At 39.8% G+C, this 19,499-nt stretch overlaps 2 protein-coding genes and 1 non-coding gene across 13 annotated transcripts in view; all 3 read right to left on the reverse strand.

The window, feature by feature from the left end:
• The window catches only part of LOC135094893 (palmitoyltransferase ZDHHC3-like), a 7,182-nt gene extending 1,950 nt beyond the window's left edge, over positions 1-5,232 (reverse strand). The window contains exons 1-5 of one of the 4 annotated variants that reach the window (XM_063995410.1): positions 5,087-5,196; positions 2,686-2,801; positions 1,604-1,894; positions 474-695; positions 21-233 (exon numbers count right to left, since the gene is read on the reverse strand). In XM_063995410.1, coding sequence (XP_063851480.1) covers positions 21-233; positions 474-695; positions 1,604-1,873 — 705 coding nt within the window. In that variant the 5' untranslated portion in view covers positions 1,874-1,894; positions 2,686-2,801; positions 5,087-5,196. Of the gene's footprint in view, positions 1-20; positions 234-473; positions 696-1,603; positions 1,895-2,685; positions 2,802-5,086 lie in introns of all 4 variants that reach the window. The other 3 variants (XM_063995401.1, XM_063995381.1, XM_063995391.1) reach the window with 3 other exon arrangements.
• A 3,742-nt stretch (positions 5,233-8,974) lies between these two features.
• On the reverse strand, positions 8,975-18,054 carry LOC135094910 (eukaryotic translation initiation factor 5A-1-like). 8 transcript variants are annotated; one of them, XM_063995473.1, is made up of 5 exons: positions 18,016-18,054; positions 13,292-13,419; positions 12,425-12,592; positions 11,336-11,470; positions 8,975-9,689 (listed from the first exon to the last, which is right to left on the reverse strand). In XM_063995473.1, the coding sequence occupies exons 2-5, from the start codon at positions 13,397-13,399 to the stop codon at positions 9,627-9,629; spliced, it is 474 nt and encodes a 157-aa protein (XP_063851543.1). In that variant the 5' UTR covers positions 13,400-13,419; positions 18,016-18,054; the 3' UTR covers positions 8,975-9,626. The 8 variants fall into 8 exon arrangements, with proteins under 8 accessions (XP_063851543.1, XP_063851506.1, XP_063851513.1 ...); XM_063995436.1 differs by having other exon boundaries at positions 17,966-18,033; XM_063995443.1 differs by lacking the exon at positions 18,016-18,054 and adding an exon at positions 17,889-17,973.
• On the reverse strand, positions 10,122-10,248 carry LOC135096831 (small nucleolar RNA SNORA14). The gene has a single exon (XR_010265069.1). It is a non-coding gene; the product is annotated as a small nucleolar RNA SNORA14 (small nucleolar RNA).
• Positions 18,055-19,499: the final 1,445 nt, after the last annotated feature.

Here is a 19,499-nt window from a genome sequence, read left to right on the forward strand (position 1 = left end):
ATACTATCCCTCCAACATACCGTCTCATCATTCCAAATAGCATTGACTTGAGTGAAGAACATAACTGCAGTGAAAATGGCGAACAGTAGACTCTCAAAGATGAGGAAGAGCAGAAGGACGACTGTGGCTGGTGGGGAGAAGGACGAACACTCCCGCCATTCACTTTTGACGCAGATAATAAACTGGTAGATACCCAGGAACAGACCATGGAGGCTCAGCAGGGCAATATAGAACTGTGGACAACATACAAGAGTAATCAATCTGCAATGAAGTTCCAAGATAATGTAATAATTAATCAGGCTCTTCTGTAATCTGTCTTACAATAACTCTTCTTCACAAATATAAGACATGCCTTTCTCAAAACTTGTAAGGCCAATATTGATAATAAACTAACAAGAGAATAAAATCTACAATAAAGAATAATGCAATGAAAAGCAGGCATAAAGACAGAGCACAGACAAAAGTAAACATACAGTAAAAAGTACAAAGAACTTCTGATTGTTCTCCCCAACACAGTTGTTGACCCAGGGGCAATGGTGGTCCATTTTGCGGATGCAGCGCTGGCACACAGAGCAGTGATGGGCACGTTCTGGCTTGATGCTGCAGCACTTGGGGCACTTAAATATAACCTGGCCCTCCCTGAGACCCATGCGCTGGATGTTTTCCCGTGTAGCATTACCCTTGGGTACAGCACCCTGTGAGAAAAAAATGTATCAGTCTATGTAATACAATATCTAGGGTAGCACAAAATACCCACAAAATTACAACATAATGTGGGCATACACAGTATACTGCAGGAAGACATACTTTAAGGGGATGGAGATCCTATTGTTTCTATTTCACTTTTACTTCATTGTCGCATGCTATGATATAACAATAACACATGGGGCTAGAATTCCCACCTTCCTTTGGCACTAACATGAGAGAGACAGACAAAATCTGAAATCAGAACTAAATAAGATAAGCAGGAATATTAAAAATGAAGAAGGGGAGTTGTGATAGAAGTTTTTACCTATATATTCCTGCACTCACATGCTTCTCACTCTCTTCTCTCCCCTTTCTCTCACACACTCTGGTACTCTGTACTCCCAACACACCAAAGGTCTTACACACACCTCAATTGCTACACTCAAGAACATTCTCTTGGTCATCTCTTTTCTGACCTTATTTTTCTGTTATTAACCTACTGCAATGTGCTCCATATAACCTCCAAACTTCATTTTTCTTCACCTTTACTTGACACCAAATCTGTTACACAAGTTCACCGTTCATTCTTTGCACACTGCAGGCCATTCTCAAGTAATTCCATTCGGTTGCTTGGATCTGTGAACTTCAGTCCACACTGTCATCTCATGTGTGTAAGTTCACTCATTCCATCACATGGTTCCTCTTTTACCTGTTTACTTACTGTTCCTTCTTTCATCATCTATCAACTTACATACCTGACTAAGGTTTTGTCTCATCCTATGAATGAAAAATACTGATAAAAAAAACAGGCTATGAAAAGGAGACTGGGCCACAAGTGTAGCTCAGACTTTGTATGCTCAGGCTAAGTAAATATAACCAGATAAATACTAACACCACTGTTGCTTCCAATACTTACAGGGTCAGTGAACATGGCGCGGGTGTGTGAGGAGAGGGCAAGCACCGCAAACACGTTGAACAGTAGCAGATTGAGTGTAGTGTAGATGGGGTAGTTAGCTGTGCCCACCACCACCGTCACCACCACAAACTCAGCATATGTCACCAGCAGCCACGTCATCACAGCACAGATGATGCCGCAGATGTCTGATACACACCACACACGCCCACCCATGCACTTGTTGTGGGGGTCCATCTCTCCTCCACCTCGGGGCCCCAAGGAGTCATACATTGTTTACCACGTTGGGACCTGCTGGAAGGGGAGATGGCGCTGAAGATTGTTTCTAGTGGGTTCTGAGTGCAGTGTTCACTAAGGGTTCAGATTCCTCTGCCAAATGAGAAACTAATACTCACTTTAAAGATGATGATGATGATGATGATGATGATGATGATGATGATGATGATGATGATGATGATGATGATGATAATAATAATAATAATAATAATAATAATAGAATAATAATAATAATAAAAAAACAATGATATATTTTTCCTAACTTTGTGTTTGCACATGTTTCACTGCTAGTCCACAGATTACAGACAACAAATCTAAACAACAAAATGAGTGAAATATTCATGTGGAAAATTCTAAACCAATGGGTGTCACAGAAACAGTCTGGAAATTAAGATCTGACATCTGACAATTCACTAACTGTGCTGTGTGATTCACAGCCACACAACACAAACAATGGCACATTTCCTAGAATGTATGGCTCCGTACAAGTAATAACTCATGACACAGTCAATGCATGTGAAAAAGGCCTGAGGGATCTGCTTACTGCACCTGTTATCAGAGGAAATTGATCTCCAGGTTTTGATGGCATGTCTTATATCAGTGTTAAGGAATAAGATAAGCAAATGAATTCACCTTATTTCTTTCTGAACTTTATAATGCAATGTGGAGAAAGTTTTATACAACATGTATATCAACTATTGCTATTCCCATTCTTAAGGTTGGTGAGGATCATTTCATCCCACTTCATTCCTGTCCAGTTGCACTGACAACATGCATGACAAAACTACTTGAAAAGATGATCAACACACATCTCAGGTAGGTATGCATCACTGCAGACTGCCACAGACGAACACGTGTAGCACTGCCTCACACTTAGACCATCGAGGGCTCAGATGTGTACTAGTATGTGCAAACCAGAGTTCTTCTGCTGAAGAAAAGTGATAGCTAACTACCCAGGCTTACAAAATAATAAATAATATACATATAATACACACACAACATAATTTAAGATATAAGGTTTCAATTCTGTGAAAACAATAATCTTTTTAACAAAAAAGATAGTTTCACTGATTAGCAACTAACTGATCAGCAGAACTGTGTCCACCCATCACTACACTCCTCAATCATTGGACTCTTTTTGAGCTGAAGCTTATCTTCCCCTTCTCATCTGGTCCTTCCTCTGAGACCACACCCTCAGGGTCAGAATAGGTATTACCCTTTCACATCATTTCTTGCAAGAGGGCTTCTCACAGAGCACTGTCTTCAGCATCACCCTGCTTGATCAGGCAATCAATGACATAAAAAGTATCCTAGACAGAGATATCCATTCTACATGAACTTTTTTTCTTCTTTTTATTCTATCCTTCAACACACTAAGATCTTGTTGAGTTCAGGCATAATATTTTATCACAGTCTCATGTGGGTCCTCAACTCTGGGTGTCTTTTGATCAAGTTCTGTTCCAATCTTTCTGATCAATGCTGAAGTAATGCCACTCAACTTGTATAACAAGGCACTTCTGACAGTCTTAATTATGATCATCATCCTTAACAAGTGTATTTTTACCATGCAATCCATTACTGGATGAAAGCACCAAACTACACTGACTCACATACATCCCCCTGCGAGAGTAAGAGGCATACTGAGAATGTAAACAACAGAAGGTGAAAATTTTTCATTTTTGTGGACACAATGAATGCAAAATTAAAAACTATGCACAATGTGATTCCATATAGCACAGGTAGACCAATCTAGGGTTAATTAATGAATAAATAAAGTAGGGCACAGATGGAAAATGTCTTAAAAGTCGTAACTGTCAGGAGAGATACGGTGGGAATAAGGTAAGGTAGGAAATGACAGAAGGGAGACAAAAGGTCCAAAAGGAGAAAAGGAAAGAACAGGTAAGTCGAGAGGTACTGTAAATGTTTTAACTAGATGAGTCCAGATGGGAATAAATCAAGGTGGGAAATTTTCAGGAAAGGAAAATATTCATATAGGAATAAGACAAGGTAAGAAATTTCCTGGTGGATATAAATAAAAATAGATGTACAGAGGAGAATAAAAGCCTAAACGATGAAACTGGGGAATTAATCAAGGTAGATGTCTAGAAGAAAAGATAAACAGGAGGAGAAATGAAGGAATAAGAAAAGATTAGAGATGTCTGGAGGAAAGCTGTCTTGGAAGGAAAATGTCCAGGGAGAGAAACTTAGGAATAAATGAGTACGCAATATCCTGAGAGGGAAAAATAATATCCAAATGTGACAGAGGCAGTCACAACCCAAAATACCACACATAGGTATCAGACAAGCACCAACAATACTCAAGTCCTCATTCTTCCACACCAGCATGAGCATGAACTTCCTCTTGGTAAATTTGCAGTTTCAGTCAATACTCCCCCCCTTCAATCCCCCGATAAGATAAACTAACCTAACCTAACATTTTATAACCTCCTAACTGGGGAGGAGTTTGCCCCCCCATGGACCTTAATTTAAGCTAAACTAACCTAACCTAACATTTTGTAACCTCACCAGGAGGGGGGTAGGGTCTTTCAACCCCCTAGACCCCCATAAGGTAAACTTATTATTAATTTCCAACAGGGTAAAATGGGGCCAGAAATGCTCCAAACAGTGAGATGTAGACCCTGCGAAGGGATTGTTACATACGGCATATTGATTGAGACAGCAATAAAACCCCCCTCTCATATAACTCAAAGTCCCATTCCTGGCACTTTGAAAGAAAGGTTCACCTCCGAGCATTGCATCCCTAACCCTGCCCTTGACATAGCCCCCTTGCTCCAATCCCCGGTCCTTCACATACAACAGCCCCAGATGGCACTCTTTACGGGTCTGTTATCAGAAAGCAGAATAACTAAATGAAAACTAATATAAGGAGGAATTAACCGGGGAGGAATAAACGCCCGTGAAGGAAGGAAAGTCGGTAACAAGTAAGAAACAGTACATGTCCAGAGGATAAGAGACAGAGAAAAAAAAAATCAGGTGTGGAAACGAGTAGCCCAGGTGAGGGAATGTAAGAATGTGGCTCCTTCGGTGAGGAATAAAGCCCCGTGGAGGAAAGAGCAATAAGTCAAAATAGGTGCCCGGAGGGTGAGAGGGAGAAAAGAAAAAAATATATCCAGGTGTGAATGAGCAGCCCAGGTGAGGGAAGGTGTGAGCCTCCCTCCTTTATGGACATCACACCTCCTCCAGACTTGCCTGCAACATTATGGAGAGGAAGGAGGAATTCTGTGCTACGAGGCCATTCCTTTTTGACGTTTCCTGCCTGCCTGTCTGCCTGGCCCTCCTGCACCCGGTTATTTCCAGGTTCCACAGCGGCGACCAGCACAAAGGCCCATATTTTTCATCCTTATATTCATTTGCCACGCTAACTGTACTAATTGACAGTATCCAATGGGCATGCTTGGGTTTTATTGTTTATTACTAGGGGGTGTGGTGGGAGAAATACATGGGTGTTGGTGATCTGTCATCGCTTGACTTCCTCTGTGTGACCCGGAGATATGCATTGTTACTTGGCAACCGTGACAACACCGCTAAATGCAAACTTGCTCACGGGGAATTGGTTATGGACGGAGAATGGTGTAGACCGAAAGGAATTGACAGGGAATGGTGGAGACAGAAAACTACAGATGGGAAATGATGAAGACAAAAAATTATACACGGGGAATGATTATGAATGGGAAATAATCAATGCAGAAAGCTATAGACAGGGAATGATGGAGACAAGCTATAGATGGGAAATGAAGGCAATTAGCAACATACTGGGAATGATGGAGACAGAAAACGATAGACGGGAAGTGAAGACAGAAAACTATAGAGGGGAAATTAAGACTTTTGTGCTTTAGATAGAAAACTAAACGTATGCGGAATTTATTCATATAACAACTTAGGACGGGGAATTATTAAAACAGAAAGCATGTATTAAGACAGATGGAGGATATATAGGAATTCAAAATAATGATGGAAAGAGAGACTGAAACATAGAATAACCAGCTTTATAAAAAGAAAGAAAAGATGAAAACAAATGGAGTATATATATATATATATATATATATATATATATATATATATATATATATATATATATATATATATATATATATATATATATATATATATATATATATATATATATATATATATATATATATATATATATATATATATTGTATGTGACAGGAGAAAGACAGGTATTGAACCGAAAACTGTGGACAAAAGGAGATCGACTGGAAAACAGAAAAAAAAACATACAAATAATATATGAAAGGAAAGAAAAAAAACAGAAATAGGACCAATTGTAACAAAAATTGACATCGTCGTCGAAAAATTACAAAAAAAAGAGATGTTTATAGTAAAAGATGGACCAGAGAGAGAGAGAGAGAGAGAGAGAGAGAGAGAGAGAGAGAGAGAGAGAGAGAGAGAGAGTATTCAAATCAAAACAAAAGATATAAAGGGAAACAAAAATGCCCATCCAAAGATGATCCACATATTAAACGGATACGGACAGACAAAACAGTATACAAAACAAAACATACAGTAGTACTCGTATACCTATACCTCTCTCTCTCTCTCTCTCTCTCTCATGGAACCACAATCACAACCATACCACCAGCGTTATGAAAGAATAAATAAAAACTCCAGCGCGACACAAGAGACTAATGGTAACCCTGCTCAGTTGATCGTAAGTGCTCAATTTGTGACTAAGTTAAAAATAGAGAGGATGCGGGTATGAAAGCTGGCCACAGAATTGGCATGGCGGATGCAGGGGACACTCAGACTGCTAATTAATGTAATGTGTAATACGGGACTTGAAATAATTATATTGCATAGAAAAGGATGTGCTGTAAACTGCAAAAAGCCGCTGATGACATACTCTACCCTGCTCGTAAAATATTGTTTATGACTTTATATGTATATAAGAGTCAAGATGCTGAATGGTGGAGGATCTGGTGGTGAATGATTGCTCGATCTAGGGCTGTTCTATCAGAGGAGTACGCACAGCGTCTGGAGTGCCCCGGTGTGACGTCTCATAAAACTGTTCTCTGTGATTGATTGAAAGTTATCCTGTTCAATCCCGTAATGTAGATTTTAGGAAATAATGATAACAGTGAGGTTGGAAACGGTCAGTGATATGGATTGACTACCCACTTTGTACGAGACGCAAAATTTATGCATCATGTGAAGACGAGAACCAGTTTGCTACATAAATACACAGTGAATCGAAACTATGGCCATTTCGCTTGTAGTTGATCCATGAGCACGGCCAGCAATTAGATCAAAGACTAGGGATTGTCGGTTTTGACTCTATATACTCGCAAGTATTCATTCCCTTAGATGACATTACCCAGAAAAACCACCACATATGAAACCGTGACATAACTATCCCCGCTTTCACTCAACACTGTTATACCTTCAGTTATTCCTCTTCCTCTCCACTTTGGCATAAACAAACAGACGTAACACACAAGGGCATAACAAAATCTGCAGCCAAGGTCAATCTTCATTTGATAGATACAGTATTATGCAAATGTGTTATCAGCTCATAGTTCATGAACATGATCAAGATGCCAAAGGTTACTGCCAAACATGGATGGCAGGTGCAGCTGACAATTTGCAGGTTAAAGTAAAAACAATTACTGAATGTGAAATATAAAACCAAAAGCCGTCAGATGAGGGCATTTCACATAAAAACTCGCATACAAGCGTGTCAGTGTCATTACCACTTTAGCCACTCATGAAATCAGCAGCAAAAAAGAAGCACAAATTATTCCTATTGTCATGGTGAGCAATGGTTTGTCTAGCTACAAAATGTGAACTTAACATGTATACAAGAGGAACACACACTGCCTCAGAATAAAACAACTTACATGCAATGGACAAGCCCTGGCACCAACTGTCCAGCAGTACAGTGCACACAGCATGTGCTGGTGCCCTGCTGCTGCACATACCGCCTGCCCCTCCCATCCCTTCTATAACACAAACTTGCTTGCCACACACCTCACAATATTCACATCATTAACTCTGCTGCCTCAGGAGGTACACTTGCAGAAAGACATGTCAACACACCAAGTTGTACATATTGTATCCTGTAAAGCCATGGTCAGTGACAAAAAAAAAAAACCCATGAGGCATTGCCATGCACTTTTGAACTCTATGCAACCAAGGTGCATCAACATTTCCTTCCCCACCTGTACACATTTAGCTACCCTTATGAAACCCCAATACTACTTTTAACAATTTTTTTGCTTTTTTTTTTTTGTTTTGTTTTGCATTTATCAAGCTCCTCTAGCCATGAAGTGATTGCCTTGGAGCAGAATGCCCCTCACAGCCAACCTGCATCATTCAGCTATACACACTGACGCATACACACATACATACTCCCACACCCACACTGCCAGCTGTATGATGCAAGAGTGTGAACACAGACATTGTACAAGGCATGCCTCTGTAGGTTTGGAGCAATATATGTCTTCAAGCATGAGTATGCTCTACAAAGGCTTTCAAAGTTTCCTTACATAAATGGCAAAGGTGAGACATGGATGTAAAGATTGGGCTACAGTAGTCTCTGTTTTTTAGTATATATTTATTTCCTTGCAGATTTCACAGCAATTTTCTGATGGAAAACATGATAGCTACAGGTACATTAACAAAAATTTGTCATGCACTAACAATTGTCAGATAGGTATTATACAACTGCTTGTTTGTACAGCACAAGCCCATAAAACAAAACCATCCATAAGTTGATAAACAATTATTGCAACTGTTCATGTAAAATTATACACTCATAAATTGTGCAAAAAAAATTGTGAAATCAGTGCATGTTTATTTTTTTCCCAATAGGGACAAGCATTTTGAGCCAAGCTGCATAAACCCAGGGTAAGGTACCTGTAGTTTATCAAAACAATATCATCCCTGTAATGAAACAAGATATAAAACTAATTTTCTAGCAGCAGATATACCTGCTAATGTCCCAATTCACTGATAAATCCCCATTATCAAGCTATCTAATGAATGTAACAGATCAAATAAAAATTAGCAACTCTCCAACCATATCAGTCCTGGGGATATCTGAATGAAAGAACTTCATAACACTGGAATGGTTGTAAATTTATTCTAACAGTTAGCATATTAATTATGCACAAAGAAGTACAAAAACAAGTTAGATAAAAGCTTTCCTCCAACCCATATAATGGGCCCATATCCTATGATAATAGTAAAAAAGGAATAGGCTCTCCTGCATTGAAGCTTGGATTATTTGAACAATCAAACGCCATATAAACAACACACCATTTATTCCTCATTTGGTCACAGATTATGAAACCAACCCACATGGGTAATATTTCAGCTCACACTGGGGCTTGCCCTCCACATACAAGACCACACACTTTAAGTGGTTGTGAATCTTCAAAACAAACAACACACTGGGAGGAGCTATTTTGATGGTGACTTTCTCTTCCCTTTCCCTGAGCCATTGTTAAACTTTAAAGCGTATGGGAAAGGCAACCTGATGTTACGGTTGTAATTGGACAGTCAAACTTGGGCTTCATCAATCACGGAATCACTTCTGGGCACCCTGAACCCCGTTGTTGAATGTGATCACAGATATTAAACAATGTAACTGTCACAGGATTGGTCTAATATGAAAAAAAATATATTTTTAACGCGATAATGGTTGGTTATGAAGATGGTAATGGTAGTGGTGATGATGGTTGTAGTAGTTGCAGCTGGAAGGAGTAATTTATTTCATATTTGGCTTTGTGGCAACTACCATTTCGTGGCCCATAGCAGATAGAACTGTCAGCTGGAAATGAAGTAAACAAAAATTAACAAATTATAAAATACATCAATCTATTTAACTATAAAGCAAATACAATTTAAAATAACTTCAATACAGCTAACATGCTTCCTAAACTGCCTAAACCTTCATTCCTTCCATTCATGAGATCTGGCTGAAAAATGATCAACTGCAAAGCACGTTACCCACACAGGGAAAAATTACATTTAGGTACAAGAAATCAGAAACTGTTCTATAACAGAAAAAAAATTAAGGCAATTGGTAAGTGTAAACTGACAAGTTTGGGTAACCTGTGATCTGTATGTTGACATTTCATATCAGCAATTAATTCCTCAGCTACAAATTCAAGTCCTCATAGGAAACCCCAATTTTTTTTAGCACAGCTAACAAGGGCATCACACCAGAGATTAGCCAGTACTGGCTATTTAGTTATTTACTTCTTGTATGTGAGGTGAAATGGTTGGAAACAAGCAATGCCAACAACCTTGGAATTCACAGATAGTCTCGCACTCTTTTTTGTCTCTCAAACTTAAAAGAAAAGCAAGAAAGAGGTTTAAGAGTGCAAATAACCTGGCCATAATATGCACAGTGTGAATTTGTGTGTGCAAAGAGAAAATGTGAAAACACTAAAAACAGCTTCAGATACATAGATACTCTGAAGAGAATTCACTAACCAAAGTAGACATGCATGACACCACCTTTCAAGGATACTTGATTACCATGAATTTAAAAACCAAATTGATGAAGATGATCTAAGCTTTTGTCTCAAACTCACAACCATCATCATTCATTGGTGCCTTTATAAATTCCTTCTTCCTCACTAGCTTCACTCTTGTAATCACCCAGTCACTTCATTTTCCAAAATCTCTAGCTTTTTTTTCCCTTTGCTTTCAGAGCTCATGCCTCATTCCTGAAATCATCTGTTCACTTTTTAAGTTTGAACTCTTATCAGAACTCTTCCTGCCACAGCTGTAACTATCTATCTACTTCAATTGTTGTCTTGCTTGTTAGATATAGACTGGAATGAATATTGGAAAAGACAGGATGCTAGAGCAGATGTTTGCAAGGTGACTAAAGTACAGTGAAAGGGAGCATACGTGAGAATGCAAGAATGGTAAGATTGAAGGGATGAGAGACTATGGGACAACAAATTATATAGATAAGGATTAATATGGAAGAGAAAATATGTGCATATGGATGAAGAGACAGCAGAAAGGCCATAACAACTCTCCTACAGCAACACATGTTGATGGAGCTACAAAACGAGTATATATAACAGAATAGTGGATGCAAGACACCACTGATGAGAGAGGAAAATCTACCGAGTCCATGCTTCCATTAGCAATTGAGCCATGGACCAGGTTTGACAAACACAAATAGAAATTATTTACTTGAGAAGTGTGTGTGTGTGTGTGTGTGTCATACCTTTGCTACATGTCAGCCTGGTATATAATATAAATCCCATAATTTGCACAAAGATATCTGAGATAGCATTGGTGCACTATTACAGAAAAATATATGGTAGAACTGGATCAGCTTAAGAAAATGAGGACCTGTGCTGCTTTTCAACAACTTGTTAGTCCAATGAAATAATTACACAAAGATAAGTTACAAATACAAAGTACAATCAACAGTACAACAGGCAGGCTTACCAAGAGGTCTTCCCCATTCTCGAACTTGGTCTTGATTTCTGTGCCTATATCACCTTCTGGGACTTTAATGTCATCACGCAGATCACCCGACTCCATCATGAGGGACAAGAAACCGTCATCCGAAATGTCGATCAGCTGTAAACGGAAAGATTTTTTTTTCTTCTGTTTGTTTGCCAATTCACATTATTCTCATTGAGGTATCTGAAATCAGTCATTAAATTATATAGTTTGTGGGCTTGCTGAAAATTCCAAAGTCTTCAATAACCAGAAAGGTCTTCCAACAAAATATCCACAACATACAGCTTTCTTGTCGTGAAATTAGAACAAATTAATCAATCCACCAGCAAAAAGTCAGGGAATTATTAGTTTCCTTCCAAATCAAAATACAAAATGTTTTCACTTCAGCATGTACTGATCTACACTGTGTACCAAACCTAACCACTGAGTAAAGTTCAGAGGTGACACATGCAATACTGGTAGCCAAGAGAGTGCAAGGATAACACCTTGTCTGGCTATTCCACATGTTTTCTACAACTGTGTGCTAAATCTAAAGGATCTTTCAAAAGTATATACAAGGCTTTAAGTACTAAGCATTTTCAATGATGACCTGCTTAAGGTGTTCAGAATTTGAATGCTAGACTTCTCATGAGAAAACCATCTTCCAAATTCTGTACTACACCAACATACAATGAATACTGGTCCCAAATGATGAACAAACATCTTATTCCATCTTGCTATCCCAAGAAGTCTACACTCCCATAATTCCTCTATAATCATGTCTGGGTCATAACCACAAATATCTTTCCATTGTCATAAATGTAAAGCATCAAGCCCAATACAACTTTGAGACGCCTAGTAATCAGGAATAGATGACTACTAATAGACGGAGTTATTAAATAATTACCACAAATCCCATGCATCCATCACCACTATGCATCCTCTCATGTTGAAAATACTACGGTTTCATTTTCCATCATCAAACAAGACAGCAGTGCAGTGGAGGCAAGTGACAATTAAGATTCTCTCTCTCTCTCTCTCTCTCTCTCTCTCTCTCTCTCACACTACCCACACATTTCCCCCAGAACCCACCTGATAGTCGGCACGCTTCACCACAGGCACATCCATGTTGTGAGTGGAGGGACATATGTCTTCATATTTCTTACCGCTGAACAGGTCAATACCAACCAGGTGAACTTTGGCATGGCCGTGTTTGCCAGTCTTGGAGGTGGACATCTCCACAATTTTGCAGGGACGGCCCTGGGGAACAGAAGGTAAAGTTATATCTGTGTATCAGATATATCAGGATGCTACACAACACAAGACGCTCACATATTACCATACTCACACACACATGGAACATTACAAGCTCTACTAAATTCTGTAAAACACACACACACACACACACACACACACCCTCCAACTTCCTATAGGACATTAATTAAAATTCAATCATACCCATGAAAGGTGGTTTCAAGAATGAAAACCATATTATTGTAATCTATACTGCCAACATCATCACCTTTCAATAGACCCAGACTAATTTATCAGCACCACGAAGCTTTCTTGCTGCCTACTAGGGTAACCATCAATCAAGGTGCTGCTGATGGTTCATGTGGCAGAATGGAGGCACCCCATCATGATGTGTATGTTGTAGTCATGCCTCACCATCCTCAATAGCTGTTGCCGAGTACTGAATGCTGTTACACACCTGCGATCACCCCAAAACAATCATGAAATACAATTTATGCTTACACAGGAATAGCTTAGTGGCACCAATACTACATATAAGAGGCAAAATACAAATAAAACCCTCTTCTGCCAGCCACTTGTTCATAAGAACACTTCTTCCCCCTGCCCCACAAGAATCTCCTTTTTCCTGCATGCAGATTCCAAAGGAACTCAACTCAACTCTCTCTCTCTCTCTCTCTCTCTATACACACACACACACACACATACCTTGATCACGACATGACCATTTTTACGAAGGGAGGAGCATTGAGCTGGATACACCTTAGATGCACCTGCATCACCACCCTCGAAATCTGTTTGCAGCTCCTCCGACATGGTGGTGGTGGTGGGCAGGTCTGCAATGCAACAATGAGGAATTAATAGCAGCACTAATAACAGTAATTATAATTAGAACTACAAAGACAGTAATTTATGTGAAGCTAGAAAAAAAATAGTTCTGACCTAACCATATCATACTGGTGCAAAAATGTCATATTTCACTAAATATGCCTATGATGATCACTGATTAAGTACAGCAGCCCTAAATTACATCAATACCTTTCTGTCATCTTATCATTTCATCTTATCTCATTTATACAAACTCATGCTATTCTATACCCAAACCCAGGGGGTTGGACAATTAACCTACTCCACCAGGTATCATATCTGGAGACCATGTTTCATCACACTTACAAGCACCTGCATGTACTGAAAATTCTTTTCTTGACCTTGACCCTTAAACAATTCCCCAGTCCAATGAGACAGCCATCATTTACAAACCACAGCTTTTCACAGCCCCAATAAGAAGTGTGTAGTATAAATATCTGTCCCCTCTACTTGTCCTGCTGTGTGGCAACCTTGCTTACCCATGCAGATCTGTTACAAGACCTTTACTCCTGAATCACTGTGGAGACTAAAAAAAAAAAAAAGGCGGGTCTTTTTATTCTGGAGTCTAGATCAAGCAAAAAATTTGGTCTTTTCACTCTATACCTTAACCTCAACCTAATTTAAAACACCTCTCATGTCCATGTCAACTTCACTGGTTGCAAAAAGCATCTAATACTGTGAAAAGCCTTCACTCACGACCCCAGCTGCCATGCAAAATATTATCTCAGTGTGCATATCCCAATGAGATGCAACACAGGTACATTACATAAACAAGAGTTTCCCATGACTACCACTAACAGTACCACATTCACATCACACGATAATCCACCAAGCACTGTAGACAATCCATACAATTATACAATCAAGAGCAGCTATCCAACCTTTATATACTACACGTTAGTGAATTAATTAAGTCATCAGTGTGTAACATGTATACTGAGCTACATAACTATCACTCTCCCCACAGCTACAATCATTCTGTAATTGCTACTCGGTACAAGATAGCTGCATTTCAAGTTCACCTCAATGCTATATTCTGACAATTATCAGAGTAATTTTGCCACCTCAGAACACAGACATGGTAACACTGCCACTGACTGGACTGATGCCCTCACTCTTATTGCTCTTCAAATTCCCATCTTACTTGGAAACATAAACCAAACTAACCCATTTCTACCAAAACCCTTAATCATAAGGTACAAAATTACCCCTAATAATTTGGTATCTTGTGATTAAATGATGAGTTTGGTAGGTAAAGATTCTGCATGCTTTAATTCACGATGATGTAAACCAGGTAGTGAGTGAGAGTATCAAACAGTAGCAGTGTTTCCTCGAGGCAAATTTTTTTGTGACAAACTCAGTGAAGCAGAGCACAATATTTAGTTATTTAACTAAATATTTAACTTTAACTCCCCTACAATAATCTGCATATACAAATTTTCCTTCCCTACATGCATCCCTACCAACATCCACACAAATTTATGTTTCAAGACATTAGGCATCACAGAACTGTCATCCTATTGCTTTGAAAAACTTAAGCAATTTACCTAGTTGGCATAAATGAAAACAGCCAAATATTAAGCCCCTGCCAAGACACTCAAGGTACACAATCCAGGTTTCTTTATATGGCCCTATCTCACCTATATGTACAGCATCATCACACGAGCAATTAAATGCATATCTTCACAAACCACGACAACAGAGAACAAAGCCTGTGAATTCAAGATGAAAACCTGAATGACAAGTGGCAATTATTTTATAGAACACCAACCTAATAAACAACTCCCTCAGCTACAATACTTGGATACATGAGGCAGCAGACATTAAATTAACAGAGATGTATCTGCATAGCTAAATGACACTGTATACTCAGTAATAAGCATTTCCCATGAAAATGTTCCTCACCATTGCCATGCATTCGAGTTAGTTAGCCAAGCAGCAGATTCATTCCACCATTTACTGACAAGTGCCAACGATAAGCGTGCCTACACTCGGCATCACCAACTTTGACCAGCAATACTAATTCCCAAGGACATGAATGTGGTAATGTAGTCACTGGGCAATGTTCTCACCTGCTCACTGGCCAACATGTTCCTGTCTTTTTAAAATGTGCACTACATCAACTTTGCAGTCCTACTGTTATCCTTATCTGTTGTATACTGGATTATTGGTATTTTCACAACCCAGTACCTTAAAATATGAAAAAGATTTTTGGTAGTAATAGTTAATTTACCACACATTAAAACAAGACAGGAATATACAAATAAACGGCCAGGCAAGATGGTCGTCCTATGACAGCATTACCACGTTAGCAAAGTAACATTAGATTAGATTTAGCTTTGAGGATTTCATTGTTTGGCCACAACTGAAGCATGGCTGTTAGGCTTGCACAGCACTTAGCACAGCATTTGCATAGCACTTATCACTTCATTTGCATGTGTCCAAATGGACTGACTGGTTGATTTATTAAAACATCTTCCTCAGCTATTTTAAAAATTTATAAGTTATTGGAAAATATGCAGTTATAAAGACTACAGACTCCTATACCAAGACATGAGGTCTACCAACATAAATCACCAAGTATGGATAGAGCTGCCATGTTTCATCATGGTCCACTACAGGCCATAGGCTTCCCCAATGGTTAAGGTATATGAAGCCAGATGTCATGTCACATTGGCTTGACACACCTTGGCAAGAGATCTATCATGTGAGAGTCAAGCCCAAGTTATCTTTGACTGTCCTACTATTCAAACAATAGCCATCCCAGCAGTGAGCCGAGCATGCTAACTCTCACACAACTGGGCTGCTGGTCAAGCTTCGCAGGTGAACAGACCGATGCTGGTACTGTATGAGGTCTGGGCCAGCCTATAAATGACAGCTCGTATTAACACACCATGACACAATCTTATCAACAGATCTATATATGTACCCTAAAAATTTCCACATTATGCATTCTCTTATAGCATTCAGAAGTTCAAGTAATCATCATAAGTAATTAAATATACCTACATTGGTCATGAATATAGCCATAAACATATCAAAATCAATCATGCATAAATTGAGATATTAATATATGCAATATTTTTACTTACTGAAAACTAATATTCATAACTCAAATTTATGCTGAATATGTATAAATAGTTAAAAAATACCATGCAATAAGAACCAAATTTATAAATATTTTAATGACACCTGAGAGCAAAGAAAATTAAGTGAAAGCAAGCACCTCAAAGTCTTGTCCTTAGTAAGTGTCTTAAGATTCTCCCTGGTCACAATTACTCCCTATGGCTAAACTTGACTGCAAAAAGCTTGGCAAGGTAGTGAGGAATGTTAATATTTTCACTTGGTCTCAGGCATAACTTCTACCGACAGTAACACACTGATCATTTAAAATAGCAGAAAATATACACACTTATACATGAACACATCAACAATACCCAAAAAAGCTGCAGAAAGGCAAGAATTTTAGGCAAGCTACAGATGCATCAATTTTTTTCTACCACCACATGTGAAAACCAACCTTACCACCAACAAACATCACTCCAAGACACAAACAACCTTCACAATAACTCTGAAGAAAGATAATGTAAGACACACTTGAAAAATGAAAATAGGTCAACACTTGGATATGGTCCCCTTAACTTCACCCACGAGGCATGCAGTACCCAATGGCGATCCCCACACGCCAGCAGCAGGAGGCCAGGGAAGGGGAAGCACGACCTACACTCCTCCCCGCCACTCGAAAAATTTCACCTGCCACCACTGAGGCCCTGCTGATGTCAATAACCTGGGGACCATCTCACTACCGCCTCTTACACCTCAAATCCTGTCCTCTCGTCGCCCTCACCAATGCCCCACGCTGCCCTGCCACTAATCCCCACCAGTAATCCAAAGAAATCGCCCCGAAGAAGCAGCACAGTACCTTGTTAGGGAAAACCTCAGCGAAAATAGCTCCACCAACGTGCTGCACAAAGGGAAGTGAGAGGCCAGCTGACATGAGGCCCCCCACTGGCCCCAGCACGGCCGCCCGCACCCCCGCTCGCCCACCACCTCCCCCAGCACACCCCCGCCGTCACCACAGGGGCACATGGAGGCAAATACAAGCTAATTCATCTAAACTATGGGAATATTTTCAAGTTCGTGCGTCCGGCAATCGGGTGCAAATTGCTGGAGTTATGGTGCACGGAGAGGATGTCGTACCCACACCACACCACCACCCCGCCAAACACACGCCATTAAAACGCACCTCCCGCCCATTAACCCTGCTTAAAAGCCGTCGCAAACAGACATGAGAGACACCAAAACCAGTGACGGGAGGCGAGCGATTCCCCCAAAAAGTGGCCGAAAAGTCTCAACATGGCGCCGGCCAGACGTATTGTCATTGTGGTCACGGGAGTGTTTTGAAACCCGTGAAATTTCAATCCCGGGCAAAACTGACGGGGATATTCGAGGCGAGGAGTGACCTGAAGAGTGAGCAGCGCCTTCACCGTGCCTGACTAGCCCTCCAACACTCACACAGGGGACGCTCAGGGGAAGAAAATGGATTGAGGAGAAGGTGGACTCACACGTGTGTTGCCGGGGCGAGGCAGCAGAGGGCGAGAGAAAGCGCGCGCACCACACACCCGCCGCCTCCAAATATGGCTGACTCACACACCTGACGAGCGCCAGGCGTCCCCTCACCAGAAACTTTAAACCTTCATTGTTTCCTCGCCTCCTTAGCTGACACCATGGGTTTATAGGACTCAAAAAGGGGTTTGTTATATTTATTGTAATTATATGGTGCTGTAAGGGATCAGTAGCTTTGTTTGGTGGAAAATGAGGTGCCAAGTTGCGTTCGTGAGCAGTCCCGCAGCGGATCCAGAAACAAAATTACTTGGCTAAAGTTGCTACATCATGCAACTTCCAGTCACGTATAACTTTGAGATTATCGCTCTTTAATTTAATACTAGTCGAACTGAACGAGAGTTACAACCAGGCAATTCAAGGAACTATATATGTGCCGAAATGTAACTGTCGCTAACTTTAAACCCAGACTTGTCTTCCATTACTTCTCGATGAGATACATATTAGCATTTTTTCTCCCTGGTAGGCCACGGTTAATGTATTATAGGTTCCCTTAATGATGAAGGACATCTGTACAACAACCGAAGAGGGTCCACGTAGCCTCCCTGCTGCCACAAATTACCCAGATAACATGTACTACTATCAGCTCTTGCCACCAGATACACACACATAAATAGTAAATTATGTAATGTGTAAATTTTGACCCTGATGTTCCTTTCTGCACCGTAAATGAATGCAAAATACATGTGGATAAATAATAAAAGAAAAGAGATAAACAGAGATCCTTTTCAAGTAGTAAGTTCGGCATGGAAATTCATAATTAGCAACTGACAAGACTACTGTATCTTCTTACCAATTTATTTATTTTTTGCCATATGTTTAGTGCCAGCAGTCATTACTACCTGATTTGCGCCTGCTTTTTCGTTGCCACATAGCAAGAGTAGTAGTAGTAGTGATGATAATGATAGCAGCAACACTAAATAATAATGACAGCAATAATGACAATAACATCAACACCAGAAATAACAACAGCAACAGCAACAAAACACTGCTATATCGTGCAGCTGGATCACACATACTCAACATTTGATGATATATTGACAAAAGGCAGGCTCAGCGCAGTACAGTAGATTTCTTCCACTAATAAAAACAGGTGAGAGCCTATACCAGGGTATCACTTGTCTATTTATCACCTGTGCACGCATATACTTACCTATTTGCCTATAATTTGTTTGTATTACCACCTTGTACGTTGCTGACCTTTTTTTTTCATAGATCGAGATAGATACGGCTTTAAAAGGAGAGAGAGAGAGAGAGAGAGAGAGAGAGAGAGAGAGAGAGAGAGAGAGAGAGAGAGAGAGAGAGAGAGAGAGAGAGAGAGACTTACTTGTAGCCACATTTAATTTCTATCGTCTCATGGGTGTTTATATTATTATTATTAGTGTTGGTATTACATAATTTGTATCGTCTCATGATTCAGTTGTTT

Source organism: Scylla paramamosain, chromosome 3 (genome assembly GCF_035594125.1).
Source record: "Scylla paramamosain isolate STU-SP2022 chromosome 3, ASM3559412v1, whole genome shotgun sequence".
Lineage (NCBI taxonomy): Eukaryota > Metazoa > Arthropoda > Malacostraca > Decapoda > Portunidae > Scylla > Scylla paramamosain.

What these genes read in the sequence shown, in the direction of transcription:
- LOC135094910 (XM_063995421.1), bottom strand. An exon ending in ATGGTCATGTCGTGATCAAG is followed by an intron (nt 12,593 to 13,291) that starts GTATGTGTGTGT and finishes TCTGTTCCCCAG; the next exon opens with GGCCGTCCCTGCAAAATTGT. An exon ending in AGAATGGGGAAGACCTCTTG is followed by an intron (nt 9,690 to 11,335) that starts GTAAGCCTGCCT and finishes CTTCATTTCCAG; the next exon opens with CTGACAGTTCTATCTGCTAT.